This window comes from Anneissia japonica, unplaced genomic scaffold, assembly GCF_011630105.1.
Source record: "Anneissia japonica isolate Jap-2015-1 unplaced genomic scaffold, ASM1163010v1 scaffold1165_len1893470_cov193, whole genome shotgun sequence".
Taxonomy (NCBI): domain Eukaryota; kingdom Metazoa; phylum Echinodermata; class Crinoidea; order Comatulida; family Comatulidae; genus Anneissia; species Anneissia japonica.
In genome coordinates this window covers 1,714,320-1,735,389 of record NW_022709613.1, presented here as the reverse complement: position 1 = coordinate 1,735,389, position 21,070 = coordinate 1,714,320, and the positions used below count along the sequence as shown (strand labels likewise).

Below are 21,070 nucleotides of genomic sequence, written 5' to 3'. Positions count from 1 at the left end.
TATATATATATTGTTGGGCTATGACCACAGAATTAACTTATATTTTCACACTCCCAGGCCCATTTGGACTGGAGGCCCTGGGGCTTCACTCCCTGAGAGCCCATAGGCGTTACGCCACTAACAAACATCTTTATACACTAAATATCCTTCTAAAACAATTCAGGCATGTGTTAAACCCCATAAATGTAAATTTTTATTGGATTATGTTTCAGAACAACAGAAGCAAAATGGTGAAGAGTCACCCTTCAAGGGTTGCACTGATGTGCCACCTTATAATACTTGGGAACCACCCCCATCTTCTGAAGACTGGGATGCAGGTATTTTAATTATTTCCCCTCCCCCTCCCTTGTCTATTAAGTTGCTGTAGATAATTTATTTCTTAATTTTGTCATTCATAGGAAAGATTTATTTGTTAAAATGTGAAGCGCTTAGAGGCTTTGTAAAGGCATTAAGTGCTATATAAGAACAACATATTATTATTATTTTTTCATCTATTAAATGTTATTAAAGCCCTGAATAAACTACATAATTATGTTTCATATTATGTAGTTAAGTCTGTCATAAATAAGGCAGTGGGCATGGGTATTTAGCTGGTAGAACGCTCTTTAATTTACATATTATTTTCATGGTAAGTACCGGACCTTAAGGTTAGGAAATTTCATAATATAGCCAGTAAAATATACAAAAAAATGTTTATTGTTTCATAGAAATGAGGAATGAGCCAAACTACGATTACACTCCACCTACCGATGCAGGGCAGCACATTTATCGAAGCACTTGCGGGTAAGTTTATAGATGTCAAAATGTATCAAGGCTTATACTGTAATAATAAATAAAAAATGCTGAATAATATGTTATTATAGTGTGATTATAAAGTATGCTATGATAACATTTTAAGAGTAGTTTTAGTGAATTTCAGCATAGTATGTTTTTGTATGTGTAGCATGGTGCAATAGCAAAAAAGAAAAAAAATAATAAATTCACATTAATTGCCAGCCAGGTAATTAATAATGATTTAAATACAATTGAAGATGTTTTCTGAGAAACCATAAAATATTTATGTAAGACCACTCCTATCCACTTGATAATGGTTGAATGCTTTTGTTGAGATATAGAGTAAACAGACACGTATCATTTGTAAAACTCCTTCCACGTACATAATTAACATTCTGATTCCCAGGCCTTGTACTTTATTGATAACTCTTCTCGCCTCTAGTCCTTGTATTGTGATTATTATTAGTTATTAGAATCTGCATTTTCTCAGTAATGTTTATATCTGTAACTAGCCATCCTTTACCTAGGCCTAATGTTATTTAAATTTCTAAACAAAGTGGCCCACGTGCTGAAATTGAGATTTTAACTATAAACAATAATTTGCATAAAAATTCATTGTATATGATACAACGTTCATATATGAGAGTTGTGACAAAATGAGTCTTGTGGTACGCCAGGTCAATTTGATATATTCAAGAAAATATATCTGAAGTGATATTTTGACAAAAATTGGGTTTCAATTTTTCTGATAAGCTTAATATGTATATTTCATAGTAGCAAAAGTTCCGAGTTGAGTTACTAAATGTAATCATGTTTTTGAGGCACACTTTGTAAAGCTATTTTTCAGAATTAATAGGACAACCCACACAAAATTTATCAGTTGTTTATCTTTAGAGGCGATTTTCTCTAAAGAATGTTTTCAGACATCTGAACTTCAAATTGATCTTACTCCAGTTATACTTAACCTAGGAACATGACTTAAACACTAAAATAATGCTTATATTTTCATCTATCTAAATACATCAATAAATCATTTTTCATTTTTCGTACGACAAGACTCATTTTGTTACGACAGCTCACATTGATGTGTTTGTGACTAGTGTCTAATTTTGCTGTATTGAACGTTTTCAGACATCTGAACTTCAAAATTATCTTACTCCAGGTTTACTTAACCGAGGAACATGATTTAATCACCAAAATAAAGCTTATACAATATATTCATCTATCTAAATATATCAATAACTCTTTTTTCGTACGACAAGGCTCGTTTTGTCACGACAGCTCACATATATGGTGTGTTTGTCACTAGTGTCTAATTATTATGCTGTATTGATCCAGTCTAGTAGTTGATATAGCAATAGGCTGGGACTTAAACACTATGAATATGTTGATGATAAGGCGAGACTTTTTTTATTCCTTGTGCAGGTGCACTAATTAGCCAAAAATAACATTTTATTGAAATATTCGAAATCATCAATATTTGCAGTCAGCAGGTTCCCTAAACAAGTAAAAAAGTCTCGCCTAATAATTGTTGTAAATAATGAAAAGTTGGAAAATTAATTATATTCTAGAATGACTCCTGCTGAGAAGAGAGCACACCGAGAGTACCTGAAAAGACAAGAAGAACGACGAAAGGCAGGATTGTAAGTTTGCAAACTCATCATGTTGTAATCCATTGAGTATGATGTGGCTTTCCTATATTACAGCCAATTACAAGACAGAAGAGCTAAACATGTGTAAATTACACAGTCTTAAATGGATGAATTAGTATTTTTTTATCAAATGAAAAACTGCCACTTTAAAGTTTGTGAATGGAGTCCATGTTTTATATAAATTGATTCATAACTCGGTGTTATTATATTTAAACTCGTGTTTTCTCTCATTTATACATTAGGCCACCTGAACCAGAGTTTTTTGGAGGAGAAGCTCATTGTGGTGTTCCTGAACTGGTTCGTCCTTCAAGCCAGCCCCCTTTGAGATTGCCTCGAGAACCACCAAAAGCTTATCAACATGTAAACCAAATGGCTATGGGTAAGAACTAACTATGAGATTTGTGTACAACAGGAAACATGTTGGAAGAATTTTGCTCTAAAATAGACAAAGTGCCATTTTAAGTGGTAGCAAAGGTTTTAATGAATTTAAAGTATGTACAATTCTGATTGCTTTTTTACACTACTTCTAAATGTGACCAAAGCTAACAAACAGGCTGTAAACTCGTCTTCAAGCCAAAATGAGTTTTTGTTACAATGGCATAGAACATATCATTTATTTTAAAATGACATTGACAGTTAAATGAACTCAATCGGGTGTCTGGAAGCAAAGTTATGACCGTTTGAATAATTGTCATCTTCTCAACTTTCTTATATCAAGTTTTGAGAAAAAGGCTATTATTTTTGGCAATTTCCTATTCATTTTCACTAACTCCCATTTGAAAATGGCTAAATTGTGCCTTTTACAGTTTGAATTTTAAACTCAAACTTCAGGAATAGTAAGATTAATAATTATACTTTATTTATTACACAAAAACCTAATTCACACGAAATTCATATTTTATGGCATGTTCTGGCTATTGAGGCTTGTTTCTCAAAACAGTGCTGTGCGAGTTTACAGCCTGTTTGTGAGCTTGGGTCACAAATGTTAGTTCATTTTATTATATTAGAATGTTTAGAGAAATTCAATTTATTTCTGTACAGGTGGTGAGAATACACAGCTTGGACTGGTTGGCCTTGGAAGAGGGCTTCTGATGAACAAACAAATGATGATGGTGAATGACTCAAGTAAAGCAGATGGTGACCTCATGAAAACTAAGGCGGCAATGCTACCCACAGCCCAAGGTAACTAACAGACAAATTATTGGTTTCTTTTTTCATTTCACATCAAATTATTCTACAGATATCCAGCAGCAAGGTCTTTAGATTTCTTTTAGAAATGTCAACTGATGGAAGCATCCTAATACCTGTGGAAAAAAACTCACCAGTAAAGTTGAAGCACATAAAAAAGTTGGTTTTCAATGGGTTTCTCCAAATGCTAGGACTAGTTTGTTCACTGTAGTCATTCATACAGTGGACAGTTGGAAAGCCTAACCCACAGCCAATTTTTACTCCATTTGATGTTGAACTTTTAGTTCAAAAACTAAAACAAATGCTAGAAATTGTTTTTGTCTAAATGCAGATCTTTAAATTAAAAAAAAACATTTTGTGCATGTTTTTTTTTTAACAGGTTTTGGACGGGGCATGGCAGCTAATTTTAAGACCGAACCCATTCAAACCAATGGACATGCAGTTGCTCCAGCTGTAAGTCATTTTATTACTTTTTCTACTTCCTTTCATTCACTAGTTTTTCTACACTGCTGTGTGGTAAACTACCTTTTCAACGTGAAATCAACACCAATAACCACTGTTTCCTACTTTTCCATCTTTGCAGGCCCAAACATATGTCAGAACGGTAGGTCGTGGACGGGGAGGTACCCCACAGAACCGGAACAGACAACTCATAATAAAGACAGCTCCAACTGTAGGGGGTCTGGCGGGTCAAAAGACACAAACGAGCTATGCCATCAATAAAACAGAACCATCAAAACATGAGGAAGAGAATAATGGTATGTACAAAAGATGGTGCAATTGTTTTTCATTAATTGCTTAAAAAATAACATATTGCACAAGAAGCGAGAGTAATATTGAATGATTAGAAAATTAATTTTAAAGCCAGGCTCTGGAGAAAAAAAATTTGACATTAAACATTGTTTGACAGAAAAATCCGGAACGGTTAATACTGTAAAATACAAATAATTTTTGAGTATTTAAAAACTGGTGGAAAAGGGGTGTTGCCTCCTTTTTTTCACCAGTTTTTAAATATTCAAAAAATTTGTATCTCATTAATCTTTCCCGATTTTTTCGTTAAACATCCTTTTAACGTCTTAGAAAAAAATCAGTTGTACAACAATTTTTTTCCCTCCAGAGCCTACTCCTGTGTTCTTCTGCACCTTAAATTGGCTCATATTGAAATTTAATGATTTTTGTAAAACTGAAAGATCTTGGTAAATAAGTTTCTGATTTGAAGTTAAATACTCATTTTATCCTTTTGAATGAACTTTTCAAACTTGTAATTGAATTTTCGAGGTTTTCATAATTTGTTGGCAGACAGTACATAAGTTTGCCCTTGTATAAAAAGCTCAAAAACATCATTACATTAAATATTAATTATTTTACAACTTTTTCTGTGTCACAGATGTGAAAACCAGTCAATTATCATCTGGAGATTCTTCATCTCAAGAAGTGAGTTGAATAGTACTCTACAACGATTCTAAAAATAGAATGCAATTTATAAAAATATTTTAATGTTGTAATGCAATACTTTTTGTGATAGAGCCATTAGTTCCTCTTGTCTATTGGATTGAAGATGTAACTTATTTGTTAGGTGAGACTTTTTTTATACCTTGTTTCACGAAACTATTGTTTTAAAGACCATCAGAGGAGGCAGAAAAAAAAATGAAAATAAGATTTTGTTTTCTTATTTAGCAAATGGTTTTGCCAAAAAAGGAGGAGAAAGTAAAAATAAAATGTTATTGGTTAATGAAAACAGTATATTAATGGGATGGTTAAATGCTTTAAATTTACATAATTGGGAAGAAATATACATATCATATTTTTGGAGATTTCAAGGCAGAGCGTAATAAAAAAAAAGAAAATCTTTTATATTTTACTGTAATTTCCATTTTTTCGTGGGAGCGAGTGCACTAATTGGCCAAAAATAAAATTATCTTTTTATTTGACATCATCATTATTGGCTGGGGGCAGGTTTGCTAAACAAGGTATAAAGACAGCCTTGTCTTGCCTTCTAATCTCAGGGTTCTGGAATTAAATCTTGTCTCACCTTGATTGCAATCAACTCCACTCCTAATTGCCCAATAGACTTCAATTTTTGTTTTTTTGTTATACAATAACAAAATTATATTATAAAAATTGGAATGAAAAATTATTTTACTTACCAGAACAAGTGCATAAGTAACTGAATGTTCTTTTGGCCTTTAAAATGGCCATAATCAATACAGGGATTTTCATATTGAAAGTCTTTTAGTTCATAACAAAAACTATATGTTTTTTGGTGGGCGGCGTGGGGCGGGGGGTTTCTCATTTTTGCTCATTTTATAAAATTAGCAATTGAATATATTAATTAAATTTTTGAAGGGTTCTTGTTTAAATTCAGTCATAGACTATGTTTTTAAAGCTAGGGTGTCAGTTGCTGATATATAAGGCACAAATTTCCATAATATAGCACCAAAATTAGTCGAAAATATATTGCTGTTTATGTTTTGTTGTACACTTTAAGGCTCCCTTTACACTATCAACTTCTTTTTTATAACATATCTTTGATTCGGCCATATATGGGCATGATCATGTATTATCACAGCCATAAATGGGCATATCAGAAATATTTGTCACATAGTACTTGGCATGGTGTAGACAAATTTACTGTAAATGACCACTAGTGAGCAGTTGCTAGAGTTGTCTTAATAACAAAATATGAAATAATAGTAAATAAAAAAAGAAATAATTATATTTGTATACAGTTATACAAATATGAATTGACCGTTTATTTAAAAAATTCTCCATTGCTAATTTGTTCAATTCATTCAATAATTGTTTTCTTATTATATTTTTGAAGGAATCCGAAGACACCATGAGAAAGAAACTAATCAGGAAGCTGATGAAAAAACTGAATGGGGTGCGTAAATATATCATCTTGGAGTAAAGTCATATATGGTACAGGTCTTCCTGTAATTAAAGACTTCCAGTTAAACACCACCTCCAATTGAAGACAATGTTTCTGATAATTTTTCAATTAAAGACAAAATCTGCTAGCTAAAGACCATTAAAAAAAACCTCAGTCCCAAAAGTGGTATAAATTGGAGGGAGACCTTTGTGTGTTTTTATCATTTAAAATATACAGGCTTTTTAGGTTTGAATTGCTCTTGCTTGTACACATTGTTAAAACAAGTAAACACTTAATACAATTTATTTCAAGTCAATTACCTTATTCGTCATAATTTATAAATACATATGTGATAATTGTCACACCAAAAATAGGGTTACAAGCATGATTAACACAATAATTGTATATGTCTTTATAGTTTGACTTTTGCATAATAATTTGTAGAATATGATAATAATTATATTAATTTTGATGGTGATGTTTGTTTTTTCTTGTCTATTGAGGCACATGGAAAGGAAAGTGATAGAGGAGAATCTTCCATGACTTTTTTTCATTTGTATTATTATTTGTTTGTTTGTTTTTTTATTTCATTTGTTTTTGTTTTTCAATTGTTCTTCTGTGTTGCCTAGGCTCAATATTAATTGATTTGTGTTGATAATGGTTTTGAAATTTTCTTTACTTTTAGATAAAGATACTTGAGATGAAGAAAGAAGAGGGGAAAGAACTAACAGAAGAGGAGGTGTGTTTTAAAACTTATCACCATGTTAAATTACTATTTGTTTCATATTAAAATGATAATTGAGATAATTATCATGAACAAAAAAAAAACTTGATATAAATATGCAAGTGCTCACTAATGGTATTAAATAGTCTCTTCACCCATAGTGCTGAAACATGAGCACCTCGGAAGCCACCAGTGGCCCTACGTTCGTTACTGGACGAGTAACTGGGTCCCAGTCCACCCCTGTTTGTGCTGCTTTTGCAGTTTCTTTTTTGTCTTGCTTGCATACTTAATTTGTTTAGTTAGATGCCCCCTTTACTTGAGCACCTTTGAGTTATAAAGAGGCTGTGTACATTACCTGTAAATGGTTCTGTGGTGTGTGTGTGTGTTTTTTCTTTTCTAGTAGCTATAAGGTTCACTTTAATTTTTGGTTCCTTCCTTTCGTAGCACCTTGAGTGGATAATGTGTGCTTCATAAATCTTCTTGTTGTTATTGTTTTTATTATTTTTATTTTTTATTATTATTATTTTTATTGTTATGTTAATAAAACCTACCTTAAGTGGAACTAAGACAATGGAGAGATTAGAGAACAATTAGGAAAAACGACGTTAAGTGGAAAATCACATGGTTCAGGTGAAAATAACACGAAAGATATCCCCCTTGAGTCTGAGTTAGTGCTAGTTATTATTATTATTATATTATTATTATTATTATTATTATTAATATTATTATCATTATTATTATTATTATTATATTATTATTATTATTATTATTTGCTGCACATTGTAAAGTACAGTTCTATGAACTACCTTTATTCATAAGCCATTAGCTATCATTTATTGCAGTGGTGTATCTACATGAGGAGGGAGAAATATGGAAAAATGAGGGGAAGCTAGTTGGATAAAGTCAGGTGCTATGATAGATTGTAAATAACAAGTGTTTTTTTTTTTATTTTCAGGAACTGAAGGTTTCAAAGAAAGCCTCGATCCAAAAGGAAATAGCTGTTCTAGGTCATGAAGCTTGAGAGTAAACCCTAAGACAAATGCCGGATTCACTCCGAATCTTAAACTTTTTGAAGAATTACTGATAAATCAATGAAAAAAATTTTATTTTTTATTAATTTACGCTTAGTTATTTAAGGTTTTTATGAGCTTATTTTTAACTCTGGTATCATACATTGTAAATGGTTTTTTTTCTTTGTATAGAGGTGTGGTATACAGTACAACAAATACTTCCATAAAATGGTATATTTGCATTGATCATTGGAAAGTGTTTCAAGTTCTGTAAAATAAATACTGTATCATTATTCTTAGTGTAGTATATCAAAAGTACTTATTGTATATATATTTTTTTGTTATTAATGTGTAGATATCGGGACACTCTTACTGTATTTTAACCTTTTGTATATAAAAACAGAAGATCATGAAAAGCAAATATGATACTACAGTATATATTAGCCAGGCATACAATGTCTGACTACCATTGGCCGACGCAATTCCATATTTAACACAACGCTATAACAAATTGTAGTTATTGACAATTCTCTCATACTGCTACTTACAATCGACAGACAGAATCGACAGACAGTGGCACATCGTCAAGTGATCACAGAGTGTAGAGATGCATATGTCGGCCGATGTGTTTGCCTGGCTTTAGTGTTGTTTTAAACTATCCCTACATATTAATGCTATAAAATGTTCATACCATTATAAAGTTTCAAAATCCTTAAATTTGGAGGAGGTTTTTCCTTCTGATCCTTGGTTATTGAAATTTTGATTAAAAGGATTATTATGATATTTTACATGCTGTCTATGACTTAAAATTCCATTGTACAGTAATATGTTTTTTTTTTTAACTATACATGTCTCCCTCCAATTAAAGACCACCTCCAATTAAAGACCACTTTTTTGTGGTCCCATTTAACAAATGTTTTTATTATTCTAATTAGAGACCAAAGCTGCTAAAGACCATGGAAACCTCAGTTCTAAAAATGGTCTTTAATTGGAGGGAGACCTGTATATATCTACATCACACAATGAGAAATTTCTGTAGAAAATAGAACTTTTTTTTTTTTCTATATTTCACTCTTTTCCAACATGGTGAATGGGCAAAAACCATTGATTATCATTAACTTTAAAATGGTCATTTTTAAGTCGATGTTGGACGACTCCTCCATGAGTAGTTATAACTGGAAACAGCAGCAATTTCAAGAACAGCCTGGCACCGCTTTCCACATGCTTTTTTTCCTCTTCACCTCCTCCAATGGTCGCGCGTCGGTGAACGGTTGGTTGTCTACCAGCGTGACCACTGCTTGGGTATTTACCCAAGATCTTGTGGGTATTTTGACTTGGTCTTGGGTTCTTGGGTATTCCGTTCAAATTCTTGGGTATTTTATTTTTACTAAGAAAATTAAATATTTTTGTTATAAAGGAAGAATTAAGAAGTAACAAAGTATATTTCAATCCATTCAAGTAAGCAAAACTCAACGAAGTGCACATAACATTGTTAATTGACTGTTAATTGCTATAAACATGGGTTCAGAATTGTGATTTGCGTTGCCATTGATCTTACCTAATTAATGCATTACATAATAAAACTTGATCACTGATCTGCTGATAACACTGCCCGACTGAGGGCGTATTTTCTATCCGTATTATCACCTCATGAATATTAATTTTAATTATTAACACAAACAATTACAATAAAAAATGGTTTATAAATTGAACTAAAAGGGAAACCATACATGCGAAAAACACGTACTTTTCAAATTTTAATGCATTTTCAGGAAGCTTGGGTAATTTTGGGCAATTTTTGCTGAATCTTGGGTAATTTCGACCCAGTCATTGTGTATATCAAAAATTGTGAGTGGTCACGCTGTCTACTTTTGATACACACACACACCATGCTATTGAATGGTAATGCAATATCGACTAGGGAGTCTTGGGTGTGTAGCCCTAGTTTTGTACTTTCAGAGTACAGTACTTTATTGATTGTATCACCATGCTTCCTAGGCCTAGATAGACCCTAGACATAGCCTAGGCTAGGGCCTAGGTAGCCTATGCTAGCCTGGAGTAGGCTGTAGGATAGCTGAGCTAGCCCTCCCTCTTGATTGAGGCTTGGCCACTACTTATCCTTAGACAAGCCTATTGTAAGTAAGTCTACTTCCTACCAGTGGCTTACTTCACAGATGTGCTATTCCATGCCCACATTCTTCAGGACAGGGTGGGCATAAGAATGAGTTGGGGAGGGATTTTTGATTCAGCACATCAAGGATACGTTTTTTATGCTTTTATACCGCTTTATCCATAGGCCTAGGTAGGGACCTAGGCCTAGTTTTAATTACTTATTAATAATTATTATATAATATATGCCTAGGCCTAGATACAGTATGCTCAGCATCAGGCTTCTTGGCCACGATTTATGATGGGACAGAGGCATTAGGAAGGATGACTTTTTGTTCAGTTTAGGAAATTAGGCTATCATATATATTATTAGCTTAGGTGTACCAGAGTGGTGATGGTACGGAGGGACAGCACAGGGAATATATCCTCCATGCAAAAATTTGGCCACACCTACCAACTGTCGTGCATGAGCATCCACTTTTTATGTACCCCTACGTTGTATTATCTCAGGCATAAACATAAGATAAAAAAATGTATAGGCCGATTATACCCAAAAATTTATAAAAATGAAGTGAATTGGGCAATAAAATGTTGGAAGATCTTATAAATTTATTTTAACGAAGCTATACAGACCGACGACTGTAATGAAGTTCTAAAATTTTAAACATAGAGGCCATTCTATTTTGTGGTTTTTACATAGAAAGAAGGTGATATACTTCCTTTTTTTTATCTCGCGCATTATGATGCCAACAAAGTTGGCAGTTATATTGGCCTAGAAATTTGTTTGTGAAAGATAAAATTTGTATGCCAATTATACCCCAAATATAAATTTCTTTTAACAAAGCTACAGTATATACCAATTGATGATTGTAATGCCCTGGTTCCTAATAAATACAGTTAGGCAACCCGCAAAGCATAGTATTTTGGTCCAAAAAATTAAATAAAAAAATATATTTGAAGAAACTAAAAGTAATAATCATTCGATGAATTTTTTTTTTCCAGTAAATTAAAGGCCAAAACATAACACTGGGCAAATGTGAAGTAGGGTTGATCCACCCAGATCTAGAATTATATCTGTCACCAACCAATCGACAAACAGCAAAAGATTGGAAGTCTTAGTTCAGCTAAACAGATTTATAATAGAAACTTTGTCATAGACTTGTTTTTATGAGTAGACCTGAAATTTTACAGGTAAATGTTTTTAGGCTAAGTGGCTATAGGATGCGTGAAATTACAAAGAAAATACCAATTGTGTGCCAAACTAATAAGTATGACTGATAAAAAAAAAATAATGTGTTCATGTTACGATTTTGCCTTAAACTTCATTTTTGATTTAAAAACTCCTACAGGTTAGTCCTACCAGGGAGTTCTATGGATGCCTGAGCATAGGCTTAAACGTGGAGGTCCTCCATCGGAAGCAAACTTAAGAATTAAGGTCAATATGATAGAAAAAGCATATCTAGTTTTACTTGGGAAAAATATCACAATTCAGGAAACGATACTTTGCACACAGTTGCACTTGCACAAATAAAGGAAGACATGACAAGTTCAATTACCAGTCACTACAAAAACAGTATTTGGTCGGCCAAAATGATTTAGATGGAATATTCACAAATTATGGTTTCAGACATTAAATATGGCCTCAAAATGCTATTTTTAGGAGCTTCTAAGCCTTGACACAGCCGGGGCCCTAAACAACCACAGCGTAAATCTTGCAAGCGGAGCCCCCACCCGCCATTCAGAAATCATCCTCCGGAAGCTGGATACCCATCTGAGAGAGCTCTCTTGGTGGAGAACTCAACACATTCGTGAAAAAAATTATATGTACTTTTACAGAATATGAGGCTGTAAGACCGATTACATGCCTTAAGCATTCAAAATCACTAAATTTTTAGAGCTTCCAGGGACTTTTCCCCCTGGAACTTTTTCAGAGATTCTGGGACATCGCCCCATCCCTGCCATTATTGGGCAAATACTGGCATCCCTAATTTTGTTTTGTGATAATTTTACACAAGCAAGAAATAAAAGATCATCAATAAGCAAGAAATAGTGAAAAATGAAGTGTCTTAATACTACTTTTGGCAAAATATTAAATCAATCTTATGGTGCAAAAAGTCTAATGAATTTAGTGTCCTAATATTGTGCATAGTACAATTAAAAATATAATAGAACTTGAAATTGCGATAAAACTTCAATGGTATGTGCATATAACTGGAACTGTCCATTGCATTTCAGAATGTTACCATAAATACAAGTTACTTGAAACTCGAAGATTACCTTGTCTTGTGAGATCAACTCTAAAAATAATTTGGCCCCTTAAATAAATTAAGCATAGAGGGTGCTCTGTTTTGTTATTACATAGGTCCCCCATCCCCCCTAATTTTACTGTAAGTGGGGAACTACATCACATAATTACCTTCAAAATGTGTTATTGTGTGATCATAAATACAGTACTTTAATACTAATCCCAACCGGGTTAGAGAAAATTTAATTCTACTGCAGTAGAACATTATTAGAATGTGTTGAGCTTCCATTAGATTTGTTTTTTACAGTCATTTAGGGAGGCAAAATTAAAAATGAGGCTCTAGATGGGGCGTTTATTTGAATAAATACATTAATTATATATTAATAATTTTTTTGTTTTTATAGCAAAATGTTGAGACTTGACAATGCATACCGTACACCAGATTACACAAGTTGTGATCCCAATGAGGCATTTGTTTGCCCTTATGATTCAAACCATATAATAAGAGCCAAGCGGTTTCCATACCATCTAAAGAATTGTCGCAAGGTATGTTGAATTATTACCTAGCTTCCTCTCCCAGTGGCACATTTCTAATTGGGAGAGATGAAGGTGAGAAGGATGTACAGTTGATGGGAAGTAAGGAGAATCTTTTTTAATAGAGTAAATTTTTTGCTCAGCAACTTTTTTTTAGGGTGGCCATCGCATGACCCACTTGGATACCCGGTGCCCTACTGGATGGATCTTGCAAATTGAAAGAGGCTGTAGTTTCCCTTATTTTGAAGTTTGTTGGTCATTAAATATTGTTCATATGAAATACAAAAGTGTTTAATAGTGACTTGAATATACCATCATTTCAACATTCTATTACATGTTACCATATACTGTATTAGCGTCTATATTGTATGAACTCCAAATAGAGAAAGAGAAATGGCCTTTGTATTTAATTTCAGCATTGAGTCATAATGGTTCTCAGAAATTTCGTTTTTTACTAATACATAATTGGTAATTTTACCGACACTGTTAATAGGCGTGACAAGTTTTGCTCTTTTTTTTCGCTACAGCCTAAGACCTGGACTATGTGTACAGGATATGTCTACAGTGTTGTTAGAGAAGGTGTTCCAATCTGCAGTGACAGATTATTTCAATTTGATTTCAGAATTTTCCACTATCAAATATGGCTCATTGCCCATTTAATGCACGACATGTTGTCCCTGGACCAGAGTACAAGTACCATCTGGCAAACTGTCCTGATAAACAGGTCATCGAGCAGGATATTGCATATGGTATGCAGAAATATGTTTTTTGAGTGAAATTAGTGAAGCTAGACAGTAGCAGTAACAATACATAAATGATGTGGATAATATTAATAATACAATGAAATAATGATAAGTAAAAAAAAATAATGAGTGGATAATTATTAATAACCAATAAATATAGTAAATTACCAATATTAAGTTCAACAATAATTTCATAATGAAACAATGACATAATAAAGATGATTATGGTGGTTTATGGAGGATTTATATTGAAAAGAACAAACAATAAACAAAATACATTATTTTGGTTTGTAGCCAACAAATTTTTTTTTATATCACATGCTAAGAGACAGTATATATATAAGACTAAAATTTCATAATTTGCTATTGCATCAGGTCATGAGATGCAGAATGGTGAAGAGACCATCTTAAAAGGTTGCACTGATGTTCCACCTTACAACATGTGCCCACTACCAACATCATCTGAAGACTGGGATAAGGGTAATTCTTTAAAAAATGTTCACATTGTATTAATTTTTTCCAAGACAGGATTAATTTGCCTTAGTAAAACTCTACTGCTGTAGGTTTTAAGGTAGTCACTGTTTTGGGTTTTTTTTAGCCTTTAATTGTAACATGGTAACTTGTGTTTGGTAACACATTTTGGGATATTTTGCTCAAACTTGGAACTGTGCAAGATAGAAAGGGGGAAATTGATTTGCAGAATAATTGATAAAAATGAACCAATTACATATATATCTGCTGAATACTGATATGTTGTTTAATTTGTTATATTATGGAGAATAAATATTATTTTGCCATAGAAATGTTGTGTCAACCCAAATACGATTACAATCCACCTACAGATGTTGGGCACCAATTATATCGAAGCACTTGTGGGTAAGTTGATAAAAAATGTATTTACCCCAGAGAAACATGATTTTGTCAAGAGCCCATGGTATACGAGTGTACTCAACATGCCACTGTTCCTAACAACCACCTAAAATCTTATTGTAATTTTTACATCTTCAAGGAAATTCTAATTTTTTGTCTTCATAGTACTTCGTAAATCTATAAGTCAGTATGTCATATAATATAATTTTGTATTTGGTGTTACTGTTACCCACTTTGTATTGTAAACTTTTCACATTAACATCAAGTACAATTACAAAATGAAACTATGATAAATGGTATAAAGACCTAGAAAGTGCAGTTGTTTGTAGTGGTAAAAATACAATTGAACTCTAAGCACTAGATTAGAAGGCAAGCATCTTAACTACCGAAAATGTAGTTAGCAAATTTCATTTGTTAACATTATTAATTATAATTTTTTAGGATGACTCCTGCTGAGAAGAGAGCCCACCGAGAATACCTGAAAAAGCAAGACGAACGACGAAAGGCAGGATTGTAAGTTTGCAATGCCATCATGTTGTCATTCATTAATAGATGTGGAGCTGTGGATTGTTATTATTTTCAGCAGGCATAGATGGATGAATGTGCCTTTTTGGGAGTGGTTGGCACAGTGATTTGCTTTTGATTTGAGCTTTTAAAATTGATATCAGGGTTCAACCACTCCCCCACCACCTGGATTTGCTTGTCATTGGGCAAGCCTCTTAACCCATGCTTGTCTCTCTCTCTCCACGCACGAGTTTAAGTAGGTACATTGTAGTGTACACACCAATCTACTGATTACCAGCTGCAACACTATGAAATGGTCCTTTCCGCTAAGCCCTGCCCTTTGGATATTGTTAAGCTAAGGTCCCCAGAGAACAGCGGTAAAACATATGCAAACACATGTTTGTGGGACAACATGTGTGCTTGTGACACACATGTTCCTGTCTCTGTTCTGATTGGTCAGTTGTTATGCTTCATTGATGCTCCTAAAACGTCAATTCTCTCGGCAAGCTGAGTATGTTAATTCATAATTGTGATCCAAACCAAATTTGTACTGCCACCTCAAAGACATGTTTTATATGTTAGCGCATTAACTCATACTCATGTTTAATCTTGTCTTGCATTAGGCCACCAGAGCTAGAGTATAGGCCTACTGATGAAGGCTCCAACTTAGATGGTCCCAAAGTGTCAAGCCCTTTGAGATTGCCACATGAACCTGCAATGGCATATCAGCAGGTCAATCAGAATGAATCGGCCAGTGGTGAGAATTTGTTTCTTACTGGAGAAAGTACTGACATGGATTAAATGACATGTAGTTAATGATTGACTCAAATGCAGAAACTTCATCTCTCATTATATTTGAAAATGTAACATATTTTAGCAACTCGCAGAGAATTTAAGTACCTTTTTTGATTTGTTCAGGTGAGAATGCTAGGCTCGGACTGATTGGTCTTGGACGAGGGCTTCTGATGAATAAACAAATGATGATGGTGAATGAGTTAAATAATCAGGATAAACAACATGATAATGTCATGAAAACACAGAGGGCAGTAGCACCCACTGCCCAAGGTAACCAAAGCCCTGTCCAGAATCTCAAATTTGATTTGACATGCCTAAATGCCCTCATATAAGTACATCATGACTATCACATCATGACCATATATAGGCATAATCATGACCACATATAAGCACATCATGACTATCACATCATGACCATATATAGGCGTATGGCAGTTTGTTCTCAAAGAAAATGTGATAGAGTGGACAGAGCTTAAGGAATTTTACAGGTAAATAGTACAAATATTGACTGCTCATCAGGGGAATGGTGAAGGTTATTGCACCGAGGTGATAATGAAGACTGTAGCCTATTTTATATGCCACTGTCTCCGTATATAACCAAGGGTCTATAGATTTCACCATTCGCCAAAATCTAGAGCAGTCAATATTTGTTTTACATACCTCATACATAGATTCTACGATACCTAAAAAAACTAATGAAAATAGTACATACCAAGTAGGTCTAGGCTTACTTCCTGGCCTAGACGATCAATTAAGGGCCAATCTCTCTCAGTGTCATAGAGATTGCGTCTCTTTTGCCAATCGTGCAAGTCATAAATTACATGGCAACACGGCCTAGAGCACATCGTGCGTCAGGGCAAAAAAAGTTCTCTTCCGTAGCCTAGGGTACTAGTACTTTCTATTGCATAAATCTATATATGAGGTAAATAGTGTACATTACTGGCAGATAGCAGTGTGTGTCTGGCTGAATATATTTTCTTTTTTCTGTAGGTTTTGGACACGGCAGAGCTGAACTGAATCCAACCAATGAACATGCAATTGCTCTCTCTGTAAGTGTTTTATACATTACCATATCTGTATTCTTCATCAACCTGTTTATCTCTCTTTCTCTGCCCTGCTGTGCAGTTTTAACAATTTCCTTTTAAATCATCAGAACAACATCAGTAATCATTGTTGTATTCTTTGTCTATTATTTGCAGGCCCAAACTTATGTGAGAATGGTAGGTCGTGGACGAGGAGGTACCCCACAGAACCGCAACAGACATCCTATAGGAGGTCTTGCTGGTCAAAGGAGCAGTGCGATTTATATCGCACAGTAACTGTGTGCGATTGTAGCAGAGTGAAAGTAGTTATTAGTGAAGTAAAAATTACATTGTATACTACAGTTGTTTGTTGCTCTCAACATCTTAGTGTACCAATGTATTTATACTTTACTTTTAATACAGTAATTCTAAGCCATTCACTAAATCATACTATGCAAATTGATTTGTGTTTTATATTTTTATGTTTTTAGCTATGCCACCCTGTATTAAGGGACCTTGTTCATTGCTATGTTAAGTGGTCTAATTTTCTCTCATACTGAATTTAGTGCTTCAATAGTTTATTTTCCACTACACACAACAATTGTACATTGTGAAATACACTAAGCCAATTCATAAGCCATTAGCTTGATCAACTCTCCCAATTTAGACAAATATATAGTTTATGACTTCACTTCAAATTTCCAGAATCCCCTTTTCTACTCAGTGTTCTTTATTTATAGTAAGTGAAGATAGAGAAGGGAACCTCTAGAAAAACGGATAACAGTTTTGTTTCACCCAATTTTATTTCTTGATGCCCAACCATAAGTCGTTAAGGTAGAAAACAATTATGATATGAAATTTATTTTTATGAAAATTGAAATGGTATGCACAATTCAAGGAGTGTGGCAAGGCTGTGCTCTGATGTGCATTACAACATTGTAAAAAATGTTTGAAAAATGATGAACATTTTTAACTCAAAAATGATTGAAGAAGTCATTTTGTTTAAAGATTGTAATTGTTATATGTAAGCTTTTTAAGAGTTTAAAAAATATGTTGTCAAACCTTGAATAAATTTTGGTTAGAAGTGAATGCAATGCTTTTAGGTTTGAAAATTCAAAATTGATGTAACTTTTTAGTAGGATGAGGATATTCTGAAGAACATGCTCACGAAGTACTATTTAGGCTTAAGCGAAGGAAACTATTTTTTTTTTCATATTTCTTTGTGGATGAAAGCGACAGTGCTTTAACAATTTATTCCAGTGGTTTTTATCTTTACAGTGTTTTTAAGGTTCTTTCACAGATACAGCAAAGACCTACAAAAAGTTGTGAATTCTATGACAATTGTTATTTAATAAGCCTATAGAAATTTAAACTTCAAGTTGTTTTTTATCGTCAAGTTCAAATAAAGTCCAGATAGTTTCATTATAATGTGTAGCAAAAGCAGTATTCTTTACTCGGCATTCCTACACTGCCTATAGTACCGGTACACCACTACTAATTCCTTATGTAATAGTCAGTGGTGTATCTAAGAGGTCGGAGTTAAATGCCTCAAGAGAAAAGTTTCACCCTACCCTCTCCCCTTCAGATGCTCTCCATTACAGTAGTAGTTCCGACCAGAGCATTTAAGTACGAGAATTCCATTTCTGGCCATCTAGAGGTGCAGTAGCATAACATTTTTTGCCTCGAACACTAACTGTATTTGTAATAAAAAATAATTTAACAATTCTGTTTGAAGCAAGAGTTACAAAGATACAATAAAAAGCGGTCTTACGAAATAGTATGAAGATGCCTGGCTTGGACTTGCTGTATTTCTAATGTGATCCAAGACGTTAAAAGACGAGGAATAAACTTCAAAAAAACCTAACAATAGCATTAAATCACCTAAACTGCTGTAAAAGCCAAGCTTGTTTTTAATATATTTTGTTTTCTGAAATTCATGTATTATGTTTGTACTGTACTATCTCAAAAAGAAGCCTACGCTATCTTGAAAAGAAGCCCATGGGCTTCTTTCCGAGATGGGCTTCTTCTCGAGGCTACTTGTGCAAACTAAAAAAAAAAAAAAAGGGGGGGGGGGCGGGAGGAAGGGGGGGGGGGGGGTAGGGCAGCATTTCGTCAGGGAGAAAAAATGTATATATTTTTTAAATATTAGTAGACCCCAGAACCGATTAAATAAGCCTTTAAAACCCCTAAAATGTCATTGGGGGGGGGGGGGATTCGCCATGCCAAGATGCCAAATGTTGGTTTTGTGAATTTCTTTTCCCATGGAATATATTTTCAGGCCGTAGTGAAAGTAGGAATGGTCTTATTTAAAGCACTATCGTTCTGTTGCTTTTTCCAGTCTGAGAAATATAACATCTGACTTTATTCCATTAAAGTCGTTTGTTTAGTATACTAATGCTTGTAAATCATTTAAGTGATCGTTCCACTTCTCAAGATTTCAATCAACTATTAAGTAAACACTTAAGGTGATGACGACTCGCTATACTTTGTCAGGATTCCTGACAATTAGAACCATTTGTAGTGGAGATAGATGGTAATATTTTTACGTTTCAATCCATTGTGAAATTATTGTAAAACATGATAACATGATGACCTGTAAATTGACACATCACAGATGCCGGTCAGAATCCGGGATTTTTTGAGGACCAAACATTTCAGATAGATTGATTCAACACGCCAATGGACTCGTGACGAAGCGGGTGTTGTTGGTAAACCTATATTTTCATAGGTCTTAAATAGAAGTTTAAATTTATTAGGCCGATTGTAATAAGCTATGCTATTATTTCACTGAAATAAAAAAACATGTTGATTCAAATTTTATGGGAGCTAAAGCCTTTTTATCCCTCCCACCTTCCATCGTTGGGTCTTAATAATACTAATAATGTTAATATATGTCATGAATTTCTTTGGTTCATGGGTGCAGATCATGAAGGTGGGGTGGGGGGAATAAGGGATTCCCCCCCCCCCCCCACTTTTCGGTGATGTGGTTTCATAAGTCAAAAAGGTGCCTGGAAATTGTTGAAATAAACTGCATAGTGACCCAGGCTTTAACGAAAGAGCCCTGTACAGCCAGAATACATCTTCTTATAACAAGATACTGGTATTTCTACCCACAAATCTTGTGGGTGCCTTTATTATAATTTGAGAATATGAAAGAAAAAAAAGCGTGTAAAGATAAGATTAGTTTCGGCACATGCAGTAGGTAAAGTAAAGTAGTACATCAAATACAATTAAGTTTTATTTTTTTATGGTGCATCACAAAGATTATTTAGATATGATTGCCGAAAATCCCTAATAAAAGAGATGAGAAATTTGTTGGCACATAATTTTGACTATAATGGTGATGTGACGATAAAGATGATGAATTTTACTATAAGAGTGTCATTTCCGGCTAGATAGAGGTACTATTTACATAAGTTTTCGCGCCTCAGCGGCCCCAACCATGATGGGGCTGAGATGGGTGTGGACTCACGGCTTAAAATAGGTATAAGTAAAGTAAATACATCAAAGACAGTGCTTTAAAGTTTTATTTTCAATGGTACATCACACAGATTATTTAAAACTCTGATTGCCGAAAATCAGTGATAAAAGATATGGGAAATTTGTTGGCGCTTCATTTTGACTATAATGGGGATGTGATGATGATGAATTTTTAATAGTGTCATTTTCGGCCATTAGAAGTACAATTTAACAAAATTGCCGAAATTTCTTGATAAAAGATAATTGTTTGAAGTAGGTAAAGTAAAGTAAATACATCAAAGACAATATTTTAAAGTTAATTTACTATGGTACATCACACATAGACCTATTAGTGTATTAGTTAGATCTCAATGTTTGCCAAAAATCGCTGATAAAAGATTATGAGAAATTTTTTGGCCGTTCATTTTGACGTAAGTGTGATGTGATGATGGTAAATTTTACTATAAGAGTGTCTTTCCAGATATCTAGGAGTACTATTTCCTCAAATTTTCGCACCTCAGCCACAAGCATGGCGGGGCTGAGGTGGGTGTCAGGGGCGGGATTGACCA

The 21,070-nt window shown here is 33.8% G+C and overlaps 2 protein-coding genes across 11 annotated transcripts in view; both read left to right on the top strand.

Moving 5' to 3' along the window:
* LOC117106877 overlaps positions 1–9,008 on the top strand; it is an 18,638-nt gene extending 9,630 nt beyond the window's left edge. For all 4 annotated transcript variants that reach the window (XM_033248381.1, XM_033248380.1, XM_033248382.1 and 1 more), the window contains exons 4-14: positions 213–317; positions 708–783; positions 2,346–2,417; positions 2,669–2,805; positions 3,468–3,608; positions 3,994–4,067; positions 4,198–4,372; positions 5,002–5,048; positions 6,439–6,498; positions 7,172–7,225; positions 8,166–9,008. In XM_033248381.1, the coding sequence (XP_033104272.1) occupies positions 213–317; positions 708–783; positions 2,346–2,417; positions 2,669–2,805; positions 3,468–3,608; positions 3,994–4,067; positions 4,198–4,372; positions 5,002–5,048; positions 6,439–6,498; positions 7,172–7,225; positions 8,166–8,231 (1,007 nt within the window). In that variant the 3' untranslated portion in view covers positions 8,232–9,008. The remainder of the gene's footprint in view (positions 1–212; positions 318–707; positions 784–2,345; positions 2,418–2,668; positions 2,806–3,467; positions 3,609–3,993; positions 4,068–4,197; positions 4,373–5,001; positions 5,049–6,438; positions 6,499–7,171; positions 7,226–8,165) is intronic.
* Positions 9,009–10,033: 1,025 nt separating this feature from the next.
* Positions 10,034–18,470, top strand: LOC117106887. Of its 7 annotated transcripts, none has more exons than XM_033248398.1 (11): positions 10,078–10,122; positions 11,679–11,764; positions 12,979–13,120; positions 13,731–13,857; positions 14,227–14,331; positions 14,652–14,727; positions 15,163–15,234; positions 15,849–15,982; positions 16,144–16,290; positions 17,011–17,069; positions 17,220–18,470. In XM_033248398.1, exons 3-11 carry the CDS (start codon positions 12,983–12,985, stop codon positions 17,337–17,339), a joined length of 978 nt encoding a protein of 325 aa, XP_033104289.1. In that variant the 5' UTR covers positions 10,078–10,122; positions 11,679–11,764; positions 12,979–12,982; the 3' UTR covers positions 17,340–18,470. The 7 variants fall into 7 exon arrangements, with proteins under 7 accessions (XP_033104291.1, XP_033104285.1, XP_033104287.1 ...); XM_033248399.1 differs by lacking the exon at positions 10,078–10,122 and adding an exon at positions 10,129–10,151; XM_033248397.1 differs by lacking the exon at positions 10,078–10,122 and adding an exon at positions 11,332–11,520.
* Positions 18,471–21,070: the final 2,600 nt, after the last annotated feature.

Bases quoted from the DNA above. Each gene is read 5' to 3' on its own strand.
- LOC117106887 (XM_033248394.1), top strand. From the start codon at position 10,120: ATGGTAATGCAATATCGACTAGGGAGTCTTGG. The intron at 14,332-14,651 runs GTAATTCTTTAA...ATTTTGCCATAG, and splicing joins ATCTGAAGACTGGGATAAGG to AAATGTTGTGTCAACCCAAA. The intron at 16,291-17,010 runs GTAACCAAAGCC...TTTTTTCTGTAG, and splicing joins AGTAGCACCCACTGCCCAAG to GTTTTGGACACGGCAGAGCT.